This window comes from Cricetulus griseus, chromosome 7, assembly GCF_003668045.3.
Source record: "Cricetulus griseus strain 17A/GY chromosome 7, alternate assembly CriGri-PICRH-1.0, whole genome shotgun sequence".
Taxonomy (NCBI): domain Eukaryota; kingdom Metazoa; phylum Chordata; class Mammalia; order Rodentia; family Cricetidae; genus Cricetulus; species Cricetulus griseus.
Window position 1 is genome coordinate 85,856,683 of NC_048600.1, and position 22,687 is coordinate 85,879,369.

General features: G+C 48.5%; 1 protein-coding gene and 1 pseudogene across 1 annotated transcript; one reads left to right on the forward strand and one right to left on the reverse strand.

Annotated features, from left to right (window-relative positions):
* The first annotated feature begins 606 nt into the window (after positions 1 to 606).
* On the forward strand, positions 607 to 701 carry LOC113836843 (annotated as a pseudogene).
* An 11,894-nt stretch (positions 702 to 12,595) lies between these two features.
* Positions 12,596 to 21,708, reverse strand: Aipl1 (aryl hydrocarbon receptor interacting protein like 1). Its single transcript, XM_027426179.1, has 6 exons — positions 21,613 to 21,708; positions 20,879 to 21,058; positions 15,083 to 15,271; positions 14,107 to 14,283; positions 13,892 to 14,033; positions 12,596 to 12,798 (listed from the first exon to the last, which is right to left on the reverse strand). Exons 1-6 carry the CDS (start codon positions 21,706 to 21,708, stop codon positions 12,596 to 12,598), a joined length of 987 nt encoding a protein of 328 aa, XP_027281980.1.
* Positions 21,709 to 22,687: the final 979 nt, after the last annotated feature.

Consider the following 22,687-nt stretch of genomic DNA (forward strand, 5'->3'; position numbering starts at 1 on the left):
CAGCCTGGGAACAGCCAGGAGGAGTCAGCCAGGACTACCACTTCCCAGAAGCTCTCCTGAGAGGCCGGGGTTCCTAAGAGATAGACGTGAAGTTACTAGCAGAATGAATATCAAGCTGGGAGTCCGTGTCACTTGTCTTGCTTCAAATTCCCCAAAGTGTGTTCTTAAAAGAATCCATGAAAGAACTGAAGACTCTGTGCTGGCCACTTGGAATATTCATCACAGAAAAGGGACAATAGTGAAATGTGGCACACTGATGGAGTAGGCAGCAGCTTCCAAGGCCATGACGCTGCATCTCTCTCTGGAGTTGGCAATATTCACTCTCACCTAAAGCAGAATACAGAGGCCAACTGAGAAGATAGGGGTGGCAGGGTGAGCTCACAGGTGAGCCCAGGGTGTTGTTACATGAAAGTCACTGTAACAGAAGCAGACACTATGTACCTCAGTGAGATAGCAAAAATTATGAACTCCAGTGTACAAATGGAGAAACATTTGTAGCTCAGAGATGTTAAGCAAAATGTGTAAAAGCTGATTGTAATGTAAACTTGTGTAACCATTATGGAAGTCAATATGGAAGTTTCTCAGAGCGGGGAGGACTAAAAGTATGTACTGTATGAAAGGACAGAAGGTCAGCACACCCCTTGACAAGGATGGAAGAGGCCCATTGCCAACTGCTTTGTGGCATGTAACCACTGTCCTATGAAAGGAAAGCAGCAACTCCTGCAAGTTGTCCTGACTCCCACCTCAAATAAACACGTTTTTAAAAAGAAATAGGATGATCACATGACCCAGCTATGCCGCTCAGTAAACACACACCATGACACACCAAGCATGCTCAGTGCTGCTCTATCAAAAAAAAAAAAAGCCAACCTGATGACTGGATAAAGACAATATGGCCCATAGGCATGGCGGAATTTTATTCAGCTGTTAAGGAAAATGAAATCGTGACATTTGCAAGAAAATGGATGGAAATAGAGATCATTCTGTGAAGCAAAATAAGCCAGACTTGGAAAGACAAACATCACCTGTCATGTTCTTTCATCTACAGAATCCAGATTTAAAATTGGGAGGGCGGGTGGTTGCATGTGTGAACAGCCATGCAACTGGTAAATGTTCAGACCTAGTTAGGAACCCAGGTTTGTTTGACTATCCCTTTGTCTTAGCCTCCATTCTATCCTGGCCCCAGATGTGGACATAGAAGGACAGGTGTCTCTGAGATGGTCTCTGAGTGGACCCCTGGCCAGTCATAATTGAGTCAATGTAACACACGGACTGGCAACAGTGACCCTGTGTTGGAGGAAGGGGATGGCGAGGGGAACCAAAGAGGAACAATTTTTTTTTTTTTTGGTTTTGTGGTTTGTTTGGGTTTTTTTTGTTTGTTTGCTTTATTTTTAATCACCACACAGGGGGGAAATGTTTGGGATGGGGATGCTGCAAGTCAAGCTGTGAGAGGCAGGAGCACCAGGAATGGCAGCTCAGGTTTGGAGTCAGAGAGTCGATCTGCTGTAAATCCTGCCTCTGGACACTTTACCCTCAAATTCTCTAACAATAAAGTGGGAGATACATTGCAAAAATTGCTAAAAAGATTAAATCAGATTGGCAGTGACAGTCAGGCTTCTTAGAGGTCCAAAATTCCAACGCGCAACAGTGCCCTCTGCAGGCAACTTGAGGAATATCGGGTTGGGGTGGAGCTCAGCAAAAAGTTAATCTCCAGAAACACAGTCATCACATCAACAAACAACCTGAAGAAAAGAACACAATTTCTACAAAATTGAAACCTGAATGGCCATGACTACTGAAAATGTGTTTAGCATCCTCAGCCACTAGGAAAATAATAATTAAAACTGCCTTGAAAATCCTTCTTGCCCCAGGCAGGATGACTGTCATCAAGAAACGAATGACAACAAATGCTGGAAAGGATGTGGAGAAAGGGGAGCCCTGACTCACTGTTGGTGAGAGTTTAAACACTACAAAAATCAGTATCCAGGTTCATAAAAAATAATCTAGAAAAAGAACTTCCACAAGATTCAGCTATGCCACTCCTGGGCATACTCCCAAAGGACTCTAAGACAACACACCAGAGAGCTACTTGCCCATTCATAATTATTGCTGCACTGTTCATAATAACCAGAAAATGGTGTCAGCCTATATGTCCATCAACAGATGGATAAAGACAGTGTATAAGATAGACAGACAGACACACGGATGATGATCCATAAAAAGAAGATAGACAGATAGAAGATAGACAGATAGACAGACAGACAGACAGACAGATAGATAGATAGATAGATAGATAGATAGATAGATAGATAGATTTTATTAAATCATAAAGAAAATTAAATCATTACATTTTCAGGAAAGTGAATGAATCCAGAAATTGTTACATTAAGTAAAATAAGACTGACTTAGACAAAACAGCACACATTTTCTTTCACATACAGAACTTGGATTTAAATGTGTATGATTGACAAAAAATAGAAAGGGAACCATGAGAGAGAAGGAAGAGATCGTAAGAGAGGCTACTAGAACTCATGGGACATGAAAGAATGGGGCACTGTCTAGAGAAAGGAAAGAAGAAGACCATTGTGGGGGAGGGGTGTCATGGGACATAAGTGAGAATGTGGCATAAGGAATTCCATCACTTTGTATGCTAACTCAAAAAATTAATTAAAAACTAAAACTCAGAAAGAAGATACGTTAGAGTGGTGAGCACCCGGTGTGAGAAGTCACAGGAAACAGGTGAGCACCCTGAGGCCAACAGCAGCCAGGGGCCATTTACACCCCAGGAAGGAGGGGAGAGATGATCCCAGACAACATGTGTGCATTGCCCTTCAAAACTAAAATCCATGGGCCAACTGAGCTGTCACACAGATTCTGACCTAGCCAATATGGGAACTCTGCAAATTAGACAGAGGTGCCTTCTTCAATCTCTCTCTTGCCATCTACTGGGAACTGGCAGGCACTGCACATATCTAAGGAAGATGCGATGTGGTTAGGGTAGGGAGGCTGGAATTCTGCAGTCTATGGTACGTACAACCACAATAGCCCTTCCCAAGCCTCTCTGCCAGGTTAGCTGCATCCACAACACTAGTGTCTTCCATGAAGCCCCTTCTCTCCCCCAACACTGTTTCTTGCCTAAACTACTGCATGACTTTCCAAGCCGGCTTCCCCACTTCAATACAACTCAAACTTGCCACGGAAAGATCTTTCTAGAAAGCTAATTTGATCATATCCCCTTCCTGTGGGTGTTTCTTAAAGCCTCCTCACTAGCTTTCAAGATCCTTGGATATGGCCCTCTCTCACCCTCATGGCTTTTTCCTAAGGCATCCTGGTATATATAGGTTCCCCCAGTCCTCACCTAGACAACCCGTAGACCAGCCTCATGTCCAATTTACACTGTTCTGTCCTATATCAAGCAGAATGAAAAGCAAATGCCTGGTCTGGTGACAATAACGCCCTCCCTAGTGAGGGCCTTGAGAATTTTAATCAAGCAGAATGAAAAGCAAATGCCTGGTCTGGTAAAAATAACGCCCTCCCTAGTGAGGGCCTTGAGAATTTTCTAAGAAGGAAGTGTGGAGACAGAGATGTTTCTACAACCCAAGGCAACTGAGGAGTGCAAGCACACAACGATCCTCTGGAGACAGGCCCAGGACAAGCTTCTCCCTCAGAGCCTCAGAAGGAACCACCCACTGACACCTTGGTATGTAGCATTTGACCTCCAGAATTGACTGGTGACATTCTTGTATCAAGTTAAGTGGGCTCTCAGGCACCCGGAAGTTTAGTGGACTTTATACTTGACATGCACAAGAAGGTTTCAGGATGGGTTGACATTTGCATCAGTAGGTTCTCTTCCTCCTGTGGGTAGATCGAATCCAACCAGCTGAAGGTCTGACTAGACCAAGAAAGCCGACCTTCCCTCTTGCATGAGGTCCTCCTGCCTGGCTGCCTCAGGTGTTGGTCATAGAACTTACATACCCCTGAGCCAAGACACATGGGGGTGGACCTAGGCCCTATCCCAAAGGATATGATAGACTCTGATGACCTCCTATGGAAGGCCTCACCATCCAGGGGGAGCAGAAAGGATATGTGATAGGTAGGGTTTTAGTTGGAGGGGGTGGGGGGGAGAAGGGAACTGGGATTATGATGTAAAACAATCTTGTTTCTAATTCAAATTTTTAAAAATCTGCAAAAAAAAGGGGGGGGGACTTACATACCAGCTGTCCTGGCTCCCAGACCTATACACCTGACTCTCCTAAGTCCCATGCTTGCCCACTTAATCATGAGGAGGACCCTTGAACATCATCAAGACAACTCTGTCTTTGTGGGTAATAGAAAAGGCTGGGGAGAGGGTGCACTCGACACAGATGGTCAGAAAAGAGGCGTGGCCACATCTCAGCTTCTGCCTCACACTGTCTGCATGCTGGCCTATGAGAAACCGTGGTGAAGGACATCTCCAACTCTTTCGCTCAGAACCCAGCTCACACAGACCAAAGCAGAACAAGAAAAGCTTCTGACTGTCTGCTCCTGGTACCTGCATCCTCCAGAGGATAGTAGGGGACATTTAAGTCCATACCATGTTTTTCCTAAAGAACATGAACACATCTGTGAAGAGCAACAGACAAGACAGGCTGAGCAGCTACAGAAATTGCATTTGCAACCATCTGTCGCAAGGGGTGCTAGCAGGCTCCTTCCACCGCCAAGCTTTGTGTATCTCAATTCCCCAAACCTCTGCCTTTCCTTCCTAGAGGCTGGACAGGGTCTGCATGCCTCTTCAGCTACACCAAAAGGAGTTGGCAGACCTGGGGTCCTAACCCCAGCCAGGTAGAAGCTGTGTCTCCTTTTTCCCTTTCCAAGGGAGGCTGGGAACTTGGGAGTTGGCCGCCAAGCAATCTGCCCTGGGAGGCTACAAGCCAGAGGCTCATAAGAAATGAGAGGGAGGTACTGGAAAGATGGCTCAGCAGTTAAGAGCACTGGCTGCTCTTCTAGAGGATATGGGTTCAGTTCCCAGGACCCTCATGGCAGCTGACAACCATAAATCCAGTTCCAGAGGATCCAATGCCCTCTTCTGGCCTCTGTGAGTACCAGGCACAAATATGGGACATAGACATAGGCAAACTTCTACACACATAAAATCAAAATAAATCTTTTTTAAGAAAAAGAAATAGGAGGGAAGGAAATAACAGGGGTGCTGGTTTTAAGAGGAGAAGAAATTAAGACAAAATAAAGTTTAAAAGAGGAGCTTGGAAGATGGCTCAGCAGTCAAGAATATAAACTGCTCTTGCAAAGGACCTGAGTTTGGTTCCCAGCACCCATGTCAAGAAGCTCACAATTGCCTGTAACTCCAGCTCCAGGGAGGTCTGATACATCTGACTTCCAAGGGTCCCTGCACTCATGTACATAGAGCCCCACACAGACACATACACATAATTAAAAATAAAATATTTTTTAAAAAGAATGAGGAAGTTCAGGCCAGCAAGATGGCTCAGTATGAAATGGCCCCTGACACCAAGGCTGAGTTCGATTCCCCAAGCCCCACATGGTAGAAGGAGAGAACTGACTCCCATGAGTTGTCTTCTAACTTCCACACATAGTTACACAGGCTTACACAAAACAGTAATAATAATAGAAGAAAGTTCTCCAATGAGTCCACAGTGGGAGCAGGAGGGGAGCTGCAACAATGAGAAAATGTCAAGGCTATGGCTACAAAGGCCTGGATTTCATCCCTGGGACTGCAAGAACAAAATGACAACATCCAAAGCCTAAATAAAAGACGGCCATCAGAAAAAAAAAAGTTAAAAAAAAAAAAGAAGAAAAATCATGGGTGTGTTGACAGAAGTGACGTCAGACCAGAAGCCAATAAATATTCCCAGCTGTCCTGCCAGACTTTCTGCTTCCCCTTAGCCTTGGCTACTGTTGCTGGGCTTCAGTGGCCCTCTCCGCACAGCACTGTGTTGGACTAGTAAGTTTCTGAGAGTCTTTTCTCAGGCAGCAGCATGGACACGAGTTTTTCAAGGGGCGCCCATGGTTCTCACCAGGAGGAGACATTTCAGTGGTTCACCCCCGCCCGACACCTCTGTCTTGAAGAAGCACTGGCAATGGGTCCACCAGCCCTGACATTGCTGAGGAAACACAAGCACTCAGGCTCCTCCTCAGATGATATTTTTATTGATGGTGATAGGGAAGGTGAGACTCCTTGCTCGTCATAGTCTCGCACTAATGAGAACGGCAGAAGGAACGGAGCCATCAAAATTAGGCCAGGAGCTGCGCAGATTTGGGGCACGGGAAACAAGCATGAGGGCTTACCTTCAAGGAGGAGGTGGGAGGGATAAAGCAGAGCTCCAAACGGCCTCCCTGCCAAACAGTATGATGCCACCACCCACAGACCAGTGGATCAAGGTGAAGTTCAACATGGCACCTCCAGACACAAAACCTGGCAAGTCCAGGGAGGGAGAGTCCAGAGGATGACTGTCAGAGAAAGTAATAGTAGAGACCAGCCTCCTGGAAACTGTCATGAGCTGGGATGATGCCAGGGTTCCCTGACTTTGCACTGGAAGGACCTAGTGCTCAAATGAAAGCCCAAGTATGCCACATGCACTGTGTGTGTGTGTGTGTGTGTGTGAGAGAGAGAGAGAGAGAGAGAGAGAGAGAGAGAGAGAGAGAGGAGAGAGAGAGTATGCATATGTGAGTTGTGCGAGTGTGTGTGTGTGTGTGTGTGTGTGTGTGAGAGAGAGAGAGAGAGAGAGAATGTACATGTGAGTTGTGCAAGTGTGTGTATGAGAGAGACAGAGAGAGAGGGGGTGATGGGGCTTGACCTTCTGTGTATATGTTTCTCTTATTGGTTGATGAGTAAAACACTGTCTAGCCAATTAGACAGGAAGATAGGCAGGACTAGGATGAGGAGAATTCTGGAAAAGGTAGGCAGAGAGGGCCTGCCAGAACAGTCGCCATGTAAGCCACCAAAGGAGTAGCAGGTCCAGACCCTTCTCTGGTAAGATAAGACCACATGGAAATACTTAGATTAATAGAAATGGCTCAGTAATTAAGACATAGCTAGCCAATAAGAAGCCTTAGTCACTGGCCAACAGTTTTATAATTAATTAATATAAGTCTCTGTGTGTTCATTTGGGGCTGAAGCAGTGGCGGGACCTAGGTGGGAAAGAAAACCCACCAGCAACACATGTGTGAAAGTGTGTGTGTGTGTGTGTGTGTGTGTGTGTGTGTGTGTGTGTGTGTGTATGTATGTGTATGTGTGTGAGTGTAGTGTGTGTGTATGTGTATGTGTGAGTGTGTGTGTGTGGTGTGTGTGTGTGTATGTGTATGTGTGTGAGTGTGTGGTGTGTGGTGTGTGTATGTGTGTATGTGTGTGAGTATGTGAATGTGTGTGTGTGATAGAGAGAGTGTGAGTGTGTATGAGTGTGTGAGTGAGTGTGGGGGGTGGCTTCCCCCAGGTTGGAAGGGACCAGTGCCATCTTGAATCAGAATTGTGACTGCTCCCATGAGACCCTCACAAGATTGGAATTATTAACATCTTGGGTGGAAAGGGACTCATAGGCTTCATGAAATCAAGGCCCCTCCCTTCCCTGAGGTAAACAGTTAAATGGGGTGAGACTCTTCAGTGGCATAACTGCCAGGGGACTTCCCCACAGAGTAGCTGCCTTTGAGTGCTCCATGTTCTGTAAGTAACCCCAGCATACTCACTAGTCTACCAAGCTGACATTGAGCAGAATCCTCTCTTTAGTCCACCAGTATCCTCTCTGTTTGGGGCAAATAGACATTTCTTTATAGCACCCCAAGAAATCATGTGACTATGGTTACTATAGGTAAGACACACCTAGCCTCTGACTCTCAGGCTCCTCCCACCCTAAACTATTGCCAAGAACAATAGCCTTACAGGAAATTAAAGAAATGTCAGCCAGGCATGGTGGTGCACACGTGCAATCCCAGCACTTGGGAGACAGTGGCAGACAGATCCACAGTTCAAGGATAACAGTGACCACATGACACTATGTCTCAAGAAAAAAAAAGAGCCAAGCTCTGTTCACCCCACAGCCACTTAATGACCATCAGACACTCAGGTGAAAGGGCTCCAAGGTTTGGCTCTAAGCCCTGTCTATCAGTTCTGGCCTCTGCCACTTACAGCTGTGTGACCAACCCTGCTGTGCCAGCTACCTCCCAAAATGGTGGCTCCTCTGTCAAGTGTAGCTATGAGGCCCACCTTGAGGTGGGGAGAAGATAGTGAGGGGGACTATGGTTGTTATATTCCCCTGCTAAGCAAGCACACTGCAAAGCACAGAGCTGTTGTGTCAATTCAACATGACTGAGGCTATCTAGCCATTTCTCACAGACAGGTGCCTTGGTCTAATGACAAGCAAGCACTGGGCATGAACTTGTCCAGCTGCCAAGTCCCACCCGCAATGATGTGGACCCTAAGACTGTGTTCCTGGAAAACAGTTCTTCACTTGAAGCCATCAGACAATGTCAACTGAGAAGAGTCCCTGTAAGGGGTGAGGATAGGCTAAGACAGGAAAATGTCACCTCTGGTCCCTTTTGTGACTTCTGGGACTGAACCAATCCTGGCTCTGCCCTGCCTGCCTATGTCACCTAAGCTCACTCTCAGCCTGGCACTGCCCTACAGCCTGAAGGACACTTGACAGAAAATAGGTAGCCATTTGAAGAATCTGTGAGTGCCCAATGGAGGGGAGGAAGAAACAGAATGATGGACACCAGGAGCCTGGAGGGATCCATGACCACAGGCAGGCATGAAGAGCACATTACTGCCACTCTAGGGACATGGAGAGCTGGGACCAGGCAGCCCATGGGACCACAGGTCAAATATCATAACAGCTGTCCAGCTATGTCCAGCAAGGAGGAACTTGGAGTAACAAGTGTCCACAAATCTTTCTTCCACCTGAGGTTCCTGGAACCACCTGTTGGCCAAATCAAGTGGAAAATACAGGTGAAGGAGCAAGCTATGGTGTCTGTGTTCAGCCTTCAGGACACAGAACATGGTAGATGGGGACAACAGAGACCAGCTGACTGTGGTGAGATGAGTGATATCCCCCAGTAATGCCCATGTTCCCATCTCTAGAGCCTGCATATGGCTTGTGTGATATCACAAAGACTGTGCAGGTGTGGTCAAGTCAAGAGTCCCAAGGTAGAGACAGTCTTCTGAGCTATCCAGGTAGGCTTAGCACCATCCCAAGGGTTCCATAAGAAGGAAACAGAAAAGTCAAGAGGCACAGAGATGGTGACAGTCCAGGAGGACACAGAGACTGGAAGATGTTCCCCTACTGGCTTGGAAGGGGGAAGGGAACAGGAGCTAAGAAACAGGGGGTCTCTAGAAGCTAAAAAGGCAAGACAGATTCTCCCAGGAGAGTCTAGAGAGAAAGCTGACCTATTCCAGAACTTCTGCCCTCAGACCGAGAAGGGGTAATGTGTCATTTTCAAGCACTGTTTGTAGCACCTTGCTATAGGAACTATAAGCCCTAACATACCTGCAAAGGATGGGAGAAACCCACATGATTCCCACTCTCTGATCTCTGGATCTTTGCTACTCCAGCTAGCGCACAGTTCAAACAGCAGTTCACGCCTGGCCCAAATACCCTGACTAACCTGTATTGCCTCTAAGAGGGAGGGATCATGGCTAAGGAACCACATGGGCCCTGTCTTGGCCTTTCTAACTGTTCCCATGCAAAGACTACCAGTAAGCAGGCTTGCTTCGTCGTGTGAGTTTTACATTTTTCTCCTTTCCTTTTTAATGCATCATTTCCAGCATGGATCGGCTGCTGAGAAGCCCAGAGCCGCACAAGAAGTTCCAGTCAGGAGCCTAAACCTGAGTGTCCATGTAGGATCTACCTTCAGTTTGATTCTGGCCACTCTCTGAGCCTCAGTTTCCCAGACTGTACAAAGCCGATGGGAACTAGACTGTCTCCGAGTCCCTACTCTTCCAGTGATCTCATTCTACAGTTCTAAGTGTCCCCTTGGCTATGACCACTCTGTAGGCATCAGGGGTAATCACAGGGGCCTGAGAATGGCATCAGACCACCCAGGGACCTCAGGTAGCTTGTTGTCTGCTGCCCCCTGCTGGATAGACTCTGGCAAAGAAGCCTTCTGAAGACTACCTGTGAGATAAGCCCACCTCCTAAACCACTCAGCCAGAATCTCATAGGAGACTGCTTCTGGAGCACAGAAGGAAACCCAGGCAAGCACCAGAGCCCTGGATGGATAGCTGGCTGCATCTCTGCCACTTCCGCATCATGCTGTCTGCACTAGTGAGCTAACTATAAGATGCAGTGTCTTCTGAACAGGACTTGTATGGTCCCTTCATCATCTTTGGGTACCAGTAACAATAGGACTCTATCTCCAGTGTACTTCCCAGTGTAGTCCACAGGTGACCTGAGCCACAGCTTTCTTGGTTCTTGGTCTTGTAAATGTCCGAGAGCAGCAGAAGGGAAGATCCCCACCTAGGAGGGCCATAGAGGACCTACCAGGGCCCCGAGATGCCTTGAGGTATTGGTCATGCTGGGGAGCTGTGAGCTGTTTACTAACAAATAAGATGGGATCCTCTCTGTCTGCATAAGGGAGGGCATTGGAGTAGACAGCTCACACAGAAAAGGATAGCATGTTGGCCAGCCCCATGCTGCAATCCCAGCACATGGAAAGCAGAAGCAGGAGGATACAAAGTTCCAAGCCAGTCTGGGCTACACAGGGAGATCCTATCTCCAAAACAACACCTGGAAGAGGGAAGAGAGGATAGAAGAAAGGGGAGGGAAAGAGAGGAGAAAAAGAGGGAGAAATGTGAGGTGGGGAGAGGAAAGGGGAAGCCTAGGACCATCATTCCTGGCCCTTCAACAATGCTCCTCATCTGCTCAGAACCACACAGATGGCAATGTGCACCATCCAGGAGTCTCCTGGGGCAGCACTGCCGGAGGAGGTGGTGAAGGTCCTTCTGCCCTCCCCTGCTCCACAATTCAGGACTCTGCGGCCTTGTGACACTCCTCCCTGTACTTCAGCAGGTCACGATGACCCTTCCTCTGTCCACTCCTGCCTCATGCTCCCTCCTCACCATGGACACAGGTGGTCTAGTAGACTTAGACCCAGGTCAATTAAAAATGAGCCACCTCTTCTCCTAGGCTAGGTGGGCTGACACTGAAACCCCTAGATGGCAGGAGCATCCTCATTCTGGTGGCCTGGAGTTCAAAGAATTGGGAGAACTGCAGCAGAAGCCCTGCAGAGAAGGCACTAGCACAGCCACAATTATGTCAATGTTGTTTATTGATTTTCAGATTTTCCAGCCAACCTGAGCACCAAGTACCTCGTTTGTTTGTTGAGCTCAAGGTGGATGTTAACTACAGGCATGATGGAAAGGAAAGTACACCCCACCCTTGTGGAGAGAGGAGCACAGTAGCTACTGGCACTATCCCTCTTCCAGGAGTCCCCAGAGCCACCAAGGTCAATGACATTCCAAGGGGTTCTATGTCTAGTGACTATAAAGTGACAAAAAGAAAAAAAGGAGCCAACAGAATCAGAAATCCTAAAATACAGCTACCCAAATGCAGGAAAAAGGTAGGGGGAGTCCCTTTTGTAATCAGCATTGATAAAAGATACAGCAAGAGGTGCAGTGGGGACTAATATGGGGACAGAGGGAAAAACTAACAGAAAAATAAAACTGGGCACAATAGAAAGGGTGAAGGGAGAATCAACAAAACTAATTTTCTTGAAAACACCATAATGACAACTAATATTATGAGCACTATTTAAAAATATCTTTTCTTTTGGGCCTGGAGAGAAGGCTCTTGCTGCTCTTCCAGAGGACCTGAGTTTGGTTCTCAGAACTCAGGTAGGGCAGCTCACAACCACCTGTAACTCTGGCTTTACAGAATCGCAAACCCTCTTCTGGCCTCCTTGGGAACCCATACGTGTGTGGCATACACTCCCACAGACACGCTATACACACAAATTAAAATTGGTAAATCTTTTTAAAATATTTTAATTTAAAGTAAGGTTGATTTCTACACCTGAGCTAAGAAATGGGGGCTAGTCTGTGTCTTTTGTTAATTTGTTTTTTTGGGGGGGATGCTTTTGATTTTCATGGGCATCTATGACTTTAATCCCACAAAATACATATTTGTGTGTGGGGTGTGTGGGGGGGGTGTGGGTGTGTATGCGCGCGCGCGTGTCCATTTATTTATTACTGGAGATCAAACCCAGGGCTCCAGGGTTGCTAAACAAGCTCCCTACCAGTGAGCTATAACCCCAGCCCTCAGAAATTAGTTTTAATATGATTCAATATGAGGATGTGCTAAAAAGTGACACTGAAGTCCTGGTTAATTGAACCAGGGATGCTCGGGCCACACTTGGACCATAGGCTATGGAACCTCAGAGGAGTCACCGGCAGCCTCATGGTAGACAAGAAAACTGCTCCCTGGGGCACCCTGCAGCAAGTGGGGCAGTGTGAACGCAGCGCTCAGTCCCTAACCCAAGTCCTCAGCCCAGCATTTCAGCAAGCAGCTCTTACCCTACCTAACCCAACCCAGCCCAGCCCAGCCTGCCTCCATGCCCCCACGCCCCAGCGCAGTCCTCCAGTCCTGCCAGCCTAGCCCAGCATGCTCCGGCAGCGCTGCCGCTCCTCCTCCTGCTTGTCCGCCAGGCGGCTCTCCAGCTGCTGCAGTTCCCTGAGCACCGCCTTGCGCATGGAAGGCTCCAGCTCCAGTACTTTCTCGAGGTCCGCCTTGGCCTCCTCGGCGTTCCACACCTCTGCGTGAGCGCGTGCGCGCACATAGTAGGCCTTCACGATCCCTGCGGGGAAGAGTGAGCTGTATCTACCCAGCCACGCCAGAGAGCTTTGGCATCAGACCTCCTGACCTCGGTTTCTTCCAAGTCCTATAACCAATTTCATTTTCAGAACTCTTGCACTGTTCCCTCTGAGGACCCAAGCTTTGTCACCATCAGACCCCGTCCTTGTACCTGACCAATCTGGGTGGCTGTGGGGCTCAATAATAATGATAGAGTACTTAGGCGCCGGAAGCAAGTATGTGCTGTCACGCTTAGTGTTAGTCAAACGCCTTCTCAGATGCTGCCAGAGATTGATTTCCTATTTTTCTCTAGATTACCGGCCTCCTTTCAAAGCCTGGCTACTACTCCAAAATTCATGGAATACATGGCCACATGCACATTTGAAAAGCATAAAAATAAATAAGATTTAAAAACCACCTCTCCAAAGCCAATGGTGGTGCACACCTGTAAAACCCAGATCTCTGAAGGCTGAGGCAGGAGGATGGAAAGTTCCAAGTGAGCCTTGGCTAAATAGCCAGCCTCAGTCTGAAACAAACACCTCCCACAGTAAATGTCACCTCCCCAGAAGCACCTATAATACAGTTGCAGGCTTGGGAAAGTCAACTGGGTGAAGACAAGTTTCCATGCCTCACACCATGGAAAGGGTCCACTGAGGCCTTGGCAAGAGGCTGTGGCCCGGCTGCCTGTATCTCCCCCACCCCCACCCCATCTCCACGACCCCTATTCCTCTACCCTCACTCCCACTCCTTCTCTCCCACTCCCCCCACCCACAACTGTAGGGAGACACTGTAGCCCCGCCTCCTAGTAGCCCCTACAGGTGTGCCTGGCCACGCCTGTGAGGGCGTGGTCAGGGGAGGTCAAAGATGACAATTCTTAAGGGACCGGGCACACATGGATGCCCTCTCTCTGGCCACGCTAGCTTGCGGCCTCTGGGCACACTCTGGCTTGTGTTTGGGCTGATGTTTATCTGAATAAAGAAATCTTAGCCTTATGGACTACGGATCATCTTTGAGCGCAGGCAGCAGGCCATACTCAATACTCATCACCCAACTCTCCCACCCCTACTCCTACTCCCTCACCCCGGCCGGGGCTGCACCTGGGTGGTGTCGTAGGATGTCGCTGGTGTGCTCCAACACCTCGTAGTACTCCTCCCTCTTCAGCAGGCACTGGCAGTAGTTGAGGATCAGGGTGTTGATCATCTTCTCCAATTTCAGCCACTCAACATCCCAGGGCTTCTCCTGTGGGGCAGAGGCTCAGCCACCAGCTGATGAAGGCTCATCCCAGCCCACCCAGACGGAGATAGCTCCCAACCTTAGTCTGAAGGTTCCTCAGGCACACGATGGCCTCCTGGTACTTGGTGGCAGCCTGATCATAGCGACCCAGCTTGTAGAGCCTGTTGCCTTCCCCATGCAGGAGAGGCACGGCCTGCATCTTCTCCTCATTATTCAGATTCCACGTCTCCCTCTGGTACTCACTTGGGGCCTCCACCTAGCCCAGGAGCCACAGGTTAGCCAGGCGACGACCAGGCAAGATGACCCCAGCATCCTTCTGAAGTGGTTTGCCATGACCCACAGTGAGGCATCACACCAGAGTCAGGCATGATGGTCAAGACCTTGAGAACAAAGCAGGGAAGCAACAAGACCCAGCCCTGCCCTAAGCAAGTCAGCGCCTTCGGGTAAATCATGAAAAGGCTCCTTTCTAGGAAAAGTTTACTTCCAATAGTTGGAAAATTGTCATGAGTATTCACTGTGTTAGAACAAGACACTTTTATTGCCATCTGGTGGGAATTTGCCATTATAATAACACAAACATGTAGTATCTACAAAGAGCATCTTTGCTTAACACAACTGTTCTTTTTTAGTTTTTCTTCCCCATGTTTAGTTTTATTTTCTCAGGTTGGGCCTCAGCCTTGGTGATAAGCTGAGTCCTGACCTGGCCTCGACCTCGAGCCTGGCTCTCCTAGCTCCATGCAGGCTCTCTTACCGTGCCTGACGAAGTCCAAACCCACAGATCATAGAAACCAAGGAAGAGGCTGCAATTCTAAATCTTGCAGAAATGAAAGAAGATGACCAATTAAACAACAATGCTTCAAAAATGAAATGAAATCCCACTTTTCAGACACTGGTTCTAAATGAGCTTTTTGGGGGCCAAGGGTTTGCAACTTTCAATTCTGCTGGGGTCCCTGACCAGCCTCTTGTTTCCTAGAGAAGCAAATGAAATGGGCATGGGGGCGGGGCTGCAGGATCCCTCCTGACCTGGGCCAGCTCCTCCCACACCTGGCTCCCACCTGCAGCAGCTCAATCAGGAAGATGAGAGGCTGCGGCTCTTTCTGCAGTTCATCCAGGTCCTCGTAGCCCAGAGTATGGTACGCAAACATGTTAGCCAGTCCACACGTGTGTACATGCCAGCCTGTGGGGTCCTTGCCTTCAGCCACCTGCCGTAGACTGCGGGACAACATAGGGTAGACCCCTGTGTGCTGTAGGAGAAATGAAGGGAGGTGTCTTAGCTGTCTTTTAGAGCTAGCCAGGCCACACCTCACCCACGCTGCACCTTTCTCAACTGTCCTGCTGTCCCAGGACACCCACCAGAACAACTGTATTCTACAGTGTGCCAGCAACCGCTTTATACCTGTTGACACCTCTCACCCTTATGCCCACCCCGCCAAAGAGCCACTGTGAATATCCCTGTGCTACAGATGAAGAGACAGAAGCCCAGATGGGTTAAGCAACTTGCTCAAAGCTACACAATCAGGCACAACACAGACAGGACTTGAACCTGCCTCCCCAAGCTGTGCTTTTAGCCACATGGTGCCCCTTTATAGCCTGTGGTCAGCATTGCACATTTCTTCCCCAAGGAACCCTTGAGTCCCACAAGCCCAGGGCTCCCAGGATGCAGCAGTGGAGGGAGCAGGGTTCCAGATCTGAGAGAGCCATCTAATGCAACAGTGCAAATGCATGTCTGGTCTGATCCAGCTGCATCCAGCGTGGAGTTGGCCCTTGGGATTCAGCAAGGCCTGCTCCATACTAGCCCTCAGCTTTCCAGTAGAGCCTCAAAGCCCGTCTCCACAAAGGTGAAGCTGCCCAGTTCAGACTCCTTCAAAAACAACTCCAGTCCCTCCACTGGTGGAAAGGACAGATGCTGAAGGCTGAAGGTCACTCTCTCCACCCCACCCCTCCCCAACGGCCTGGATTAGCTCAAGATGCCCTGGGCTGACTTCTAAGATGCACAGCCAGATGGCAGGTGTCTAAAGGATTAAGGCTAGAATAAGGGAGGGAGCACCCACCTCCCACCAACTTGCTTTGGGGAGGAACCCACTGAGGCTATTTACATAGCACCTCAGACAAAGGCTATATTCTGCTAGATACCTGCCAACCTGGCAGGCCTGGTGCCCAGTGCCCATGCCTAGGGTTGTAGAATGTCATCAGGAGCAGAATAGAATCTAGAAGAAGGAACCAAGGATGAGGACAAGGCAGGTCTTCATTCTCCTAGCACCAACTTTGAGAAAGGGAAGGATCCTGGATCCACTTGTCCTTCACAGTGTGTTGGGCTTTGGAGGGGTAGGGTGGGGATCTGGTTTTTAAATTAATTGTCAGTGTTTAAACACAGAGAGTAATGCAGAGATGTCCAGAGCCCAAGTGTCCTGCCACTGCTAGCCCATTCCCTCCCATGGACTTGGAAAAGTTGCCCCTGCCCATTGGGCAACTGGGGAAACAGCTCCTGTGGAATCAGTTTGTTTCTCTGGCTTCACAAGACTGAGCACTAACAACAGGCCCTAAATGGAGACAGGCCCTTGGTGGCTGACAAAGGACCAGAAGCTCTCACCCACCCTGTCCCTCTGTATTGGGGGAGAGAAGGAGGAAACCCCTGTTCCTGCAAAGATCTAACTTCAAGGTGAATGAGCAAGGACAGTCCAGGAAGAGTGCAGGACAAGGAATGACACACAACAACTGTTTAATCGGGCCCTCTTTGGACCTGTGGTTACTGGGCTGGTGGCTGAGTCCATCTAGATCTCTGGTTCCTAAGTAGACACAGCTCACAGAGAAGGGGCTAACTAAATGTAGTTATACATACCCTTCCTAGACCAAGTATTTTAGTTAAGTTTCTATTGCTGTAATAAAAACACCATGACCAAAAGCAACTTGAGGAAGAAAAGGTTAATTTCAGCAGACAGGTCCATATCACAGGCCATCATCAAAGTAGTCAGGGCAGGAACCTGGAGGCAGGAGCTGATGCAGAAGCCATGGAGGATGCTGCTTACTAGTTTGCTCCTCATGGCTTGCTCATCCTGCTTTTTTATAGCACCCAGGACCACCAGGCACAATGGTCTGGGTCCTGCTAAAAACAATCATCAGTCATGAAAACGCCCCCACAGGCTTCCTCACAGGACAATATAGGGGGAGTTTTTTCACAGTTAAGGTTCCCTCTTCCAAAATGGCTTTAGCTTGTGTCAAGTTGACATAAAACTAGTCAGCACTCCATGTGAACTCTTACTCATCCTTCAAGATCCAACTCAATGTAACATTCTTGAAGAACTTCCCCCAAGACTCTAAAGCAGTTAGCTTCCCCCTTTTGTGACCCCAGAGCACTCCGCCCTTGTTCTTTATGGCATGCCCTGGTTGCCTGGAACCCAATAAAGGGGGACTAAGTGTCTGCTCTTCCAGAATTTGGTTCCTCCAGGGATGGAGACCACCTGTATCACTCCTAACACAGGAAACAGGCCAAATCAGGTGCCCTGCAAGGCTTGTTGATGTGAGAAAGAGAAAGGAGGAAGGAAAAAGAAAGCATAGGCAGATATGAGGAAATAAGGTAAAATATGCCATATATACATATGGTATAGATGTAGTTTTGAGTATTGGATTATGGGTACTCGGGAGATGGTACATTGGAGAAAGTCATTGCTGCACAAGTGTGAGGACCTAAGTTCAGATCCCTGGAAGTCACATAAAGCAGGTGTAGTAGGTGGTGCATCTACAGTCCTGGAGGACATAAAGCAGGCAAGGTAGGTGGTGCATCTATAGTCCCTGCAGTCCTACAGGCAAATGATAAGCAGAGACAGAAGAATCCCTGGAAACTCACAGGCCAGTTGGCCTGGTAAACTCAACAGTGAGCAACAATAGACTCTATCTCTAACGAAGAGGAAGGTGAGGATGACCATCTGAGATTGATCATGACCTCTGACCTCTACACATGCACAGACACACATACAGAAACAAAACCAAAAGCCTCAATTGTGAATGAACATTGAATTGAAACCTGGGTAGAATCATAGATGGATGGATAGATGAATGGATAGATGGGTGAATGGAAGGATGAGTGGAGATTGAGTAGATGGATAAAATCGTGGAGATGTGGGAGGTTTAATGATGACAGACTGGATTGCGACTGAACACTAGTTGAAAAGAAGTGTGAATGAACTGGTGCCTGGGTAGGTGGGTGGGTAGATGGATAAAATATGGCTGTATAGGTGGACAGTGACTCATATGCACATACACAAAAGCTATGACCATTGGGAAAACCAACAGTCACTGTGTCCTAAAACTTACCAACCTATGAGATGGACATCATATAACTGATGGCATGGCCAAAAGACCACAGAGTCGCATGGGACAGCTCCGAGAGGGAGCAGCAGCTTGTGACTTTGCCCAACAAATCAATCAACGGATCAAGATCGTGTTAAGAGCCTTCTATGCATGCAGCCTACCATGTTAGCAAATATGTACCCTGAGGAGGTGGGGGGCTCTTGCTGGTGACAAAGCCTTGTAGACATAAAGCCTGAAGCAGATACACACGGGTCTCAGGGATGCTTCACTCCCTGAGAGCAAAGGCAAGAGGGGTGCTTCTAAACTAACATATCACAGAGTAAGAAAACTGGATGAAGTCCCAAACTTACAGAAACACATTTTTCAAGTTAAAGGACATTAAAATTAAAGTAATAACAATGGGATTGTTGCAAAGAAAAGATGCTGGGCTCCCATATGCTGAGGATCACATGGGAGTAATGTGTTGCATGGCATCCCCTAGTGGTAGACAGTGGCACGGCCGTCTGGCTGTGTTAAAAGGTGCATGTACCCAACAAGAAGGCTAAGGTTCCCACTTGGATCCTGACCCTCAACTTGTTTGAACAATAGCAGGTTACTTCCTTCCTCAGACTATCACTCAGAATGAGGCTCCTCAGTAAAATTGGGGAGTTAATCTTCAACTTACTTCCAGCTCAAAATAATAGCTTCTACCCTTTAACCACCTTATGCACACCATGACTTCTGCTCATTGATATCATATCCTATGACTCCCAAAATAGCCCTGAACATGCCATTTGCTCATTTACAGAGGAGGAGACAGAGTGGCAAGAGGAGAAAGAGTCTCCCCAGGTCACTCCACACTAATAGAATACATCTCAAAAGCAATCTATCTCTCTAGCAAACTACTCTTTCAAAAAGGTCATTAGCTCCCCATGAAATAAAGAGGATCTATCCAGCATCCACTGGGAAGATCCAGAGGGAGCCTTGTGATGGACAGTTCAGCTTGTCAACACCTGAACTCACCCATCAATCTCAGTCTTACATGAGATAGACAGGCAGAGTGCCGCCCTCAGTGGGAAGTTCACAGAGCTCTCTGTGACTTTAAAACAAAAGCTGAGGGTAGGACTCTGTTGGTGGAGTGTTTGCCTGCCATGCATAAATCCCCAAGTTTGATCTCTAGTGCTACACAAACCAGATGTGGTGGTACACACCTGTAATCCTCACACTTGGGTGGTAGAGGCAGGAGGACCAGAAGTCCAAGGTCTTCCTCAGCTACACAGAAAGTTTGAGGCTAGCCTGGGCTACATGAAACCCTGCACATAAAAAAAGGAGAGGGGTAAGAAAGAACTAGAATCTTTTCAAGCTTTTGGGCAAAAAACAAAATGTTCATTTGTCAAAAGTGCAAGGAATAAAGGAACATATCAGACAATTACATTCAGAAGCAACCAGCAGAATCCAAATGTGCATCTCTCTAGGACTGCTAACTCAGTTACCTCCATGACCCAAATGGGGCAGGAGACCCAGGGAGAAAGGAGACACAGAGCCACACTGGTAAAGTCTAACACACTGGCTCTGCTTGGGTCCTGCTTGAGAACACACAAGTGCCACTCATTTCTAGGAATAAGTGAGAAAGCTGGGAGGATGGCTCAACAGTTAAGAGCATTTGCTGTTCTCTCAGAGGAGTGGAGTTCAGTTTCCACTACCCATGCCAGGCAGCTCACAACCATCTGCAACTCCAGGGGGTCGAACACCTGCTTCTGTACTCTTTGGGCACCTGCACTCATGTGAACGGATCCACACAGACACACAGAGGCATAAACACACTTAAAATAAAAAAATAAAGGTTTTAGAAGTGAATAAATGAGATGGTCAGAGAATTCTAACTGTGTCAGGCATGAGGGGAGTGTTTGGGTTTTCTGGAGATTTAATAATGTTGCTGTGGTTGTGTTTTTCAAATGTCCAGTAGTTTTAGCGTTCCCAGATGAATTGCCACAATGTCTGGAATTTCCCCATGTGGTGGGGGATGAGGAAGGAAAGTGCCCTGGAGGGAAGAGGACACAAGACAGAGGGGTGGGCTGGTGATGCCAGTCTAGAAGGCAGGAACTCGATAGCTTTTATCTTGACTTTTGCGTGTTTGAAAGTTTCTCTAAGAAACACTTGTCTCTCCAAATCAAGGAACAGAGGTTGTAAAGATGACTTATGAGTGATGTAACTCTGAGCTGAGCCATAGAGTTGGAAGGAATAGGGGGACGGCAAAAAGAACCCAGTGGCCACAAGTCTCCAGGATCTACAATGCTGAGCAAAAAGGGAAGGACAGGGGAGGCCCTCTCCTCCCATGAAAGTCCACATGCTCCCAAAGCCCTCCAGCCAACCATACGCTCCATGTCACTTTAAGGCATGCTTTGCCGGAAGGGCTGGGCACCATGTTTGTAACGGCAGAGAAATGGGTATTCAGACTATACCTACAGAGGCTTGTTTTGCCCTGACTTTCTTGAACCTTGACAGTTCTAGGGAGAGCGAGGGCGGGAGGGACCACAGGGGAAAGAGCCATGGGGCCTACTTACAATGGTGTCGCACCAATACTCAGCCACTTCACCGAGCCGCATGGATGTCAGCAGGGTCTCCCACACCTCCAGCTTGAACATGTTGCCAATGATGATGCTCATGGGTTGGCCCACCTGCCTGCTGTCATCAATCACTGTGTGTTCCGCATCACACTTCATAGTTCGGAAATGAAAGGTCACCTAGTCCCCAAAACAGAGGGTCCCGGTGTAGACATACCTCCTGAATTCCAGTGGCAGCCACCCCATCACCAGGGGCTCCTGGGGCTGTCCTCACTGTCATTTCACCCACACCTGACAAGCTAAGGTGCCTCAGGCACACACCCCCATACCTGCAAGTCCCCACAAGGAACCCATTCCTTTCTATTGTACTCCGTGCCCATTTATCACAGCCCGGCATCAAGAATCCCTTCCCTAATAAGTTCAAATGTCCAGGGATGTGTCCATCCTCCCCCAGAGACCCATCAAACACATGGTGACAAACATCACACTCAATTGACATTGGAGCTCTGAAAAATTCCCCCAAACTCCTCCTTTTAGCCCACACTAAAGTTACCCTGAAAACTACCAAAAAAAAAAGCCTGTTTATAAACTCCAAGGCAAGGCAGCCTAGGTGAGCCATTCCAGAGAAGGCCTGACTGGATGGATTAGGGCTGAGCCAAAAGCTATTTGAGATGCCCTGAGCACAGAAAGGGACCACGGGGTCCTGTCTGGGGGGGGGGGGGAAGGATACTCACTCGGGAGCCAGTGATGAAGGTAGGGAGTTCTCCCGTCCCCCCGTGCAGAATGGTCTTCTTGACACCCTCCACATTGAGGAGTAGAGAGACGTCCATGCTGCTGGTACGGGAGAGGTTTGTGCAGACCTAGATAATCCTACCAAAGCAGGGAGCAGTCATGTGGCTGACACCCGGTTAGAGGCCTGTGAGGGAATAGGTAATCCCACCAGAGGAGAGGACAGTTAAGCAGCTGACACCCAGAGGACTTCCCGGCAAGGAGGGAGACAGAAGGAAGGTAGGGCATCTGGCCGCTACAAACTCGTGGACTGCCATCGTACTCGGGACTCCTCGGTGGAGGCAAATACCGTCTGACACCCACAGTGACTACATCAAGCTTTGCTTTTGTTCCACCTCAACAAAAGAGGTCAGCAGATGTTTCTGTGAGGAGGGAGTGGAGAAGGAAGGCAGCAGGAGAGGCCTGGGGCCATCCGAGGCCCAAAGTCACCATTGCCCCTCCTCTGCCTGCAGTCCAGTCCAGTGCAGTCCAGCCTATGTCTCTTAGCACTTGCATTGTCCTCCAGGGAGCTGGGAGAAGCGGGCAGAGGGCAGCAGCGGGGTTCTGGCTTTAAGGTAACTAAGAGAGGTCAGAACAGTTCTGGGGGAAATTGAGGCATTCCTAGCACTGAGCTTCTGCCTCCACTCTAAGGTCTGGCTGGGCCTCAGTCCTGGGTCCAGCGAAACCAACAAAGCTTATTAGGAGCCCCAGGGACCCCCTTCGGGGACTAGAAAAAAAATGCAATGTGAGGGCTTGGTGTTTGGCGCCACCTTGTGGCCGGCTCAAGTTCTCATGCTTCTCTCCAGACTTAAGGCCGATAAAGGATTCCAAGCACAGCAAAACCAGTCTCTTCTGGACGTTGGCTTATGACCAGGAGAGACAACACTGACCTTGCCACAGGGTGACATTATAACTGGGCTAGGAACTTCCTACGTCAAAGTGAATGGCCTCATGGTCTTGTGTGTCTCCAATCCACCCTTCCTCAAGTCCCTTCTCCAGGAAGGCCAGGGTCCCGGGGCTCCCTATATCCAGCACCCTCAA

Excerpts from the sequence above, each read along its gene's own strand:
- Aipl1 (XM_027426179.1), bottom strand. The coding sequence starts at position 21,708 with ATGGACGTCTCTCTACTCCTCAATGTGGAGGGTGTCAAGAAGACCATT. Across the intron at positions 21,059-21,612 it reads CCTTCATCACTGGCTCCCGA|GTGACCTTTCATTTCCGAAC; the intron begins GTGAGTATCCTT and ends TTTGGGGACTAG. Across the intron at positions 15,272-20,878 it reads AGTATTGGTGCGACACCATT|CACACAGGGGTCTACCCTAT; the intron begins GTAAGTAGGCCC and ends TTTCTCCTACAG.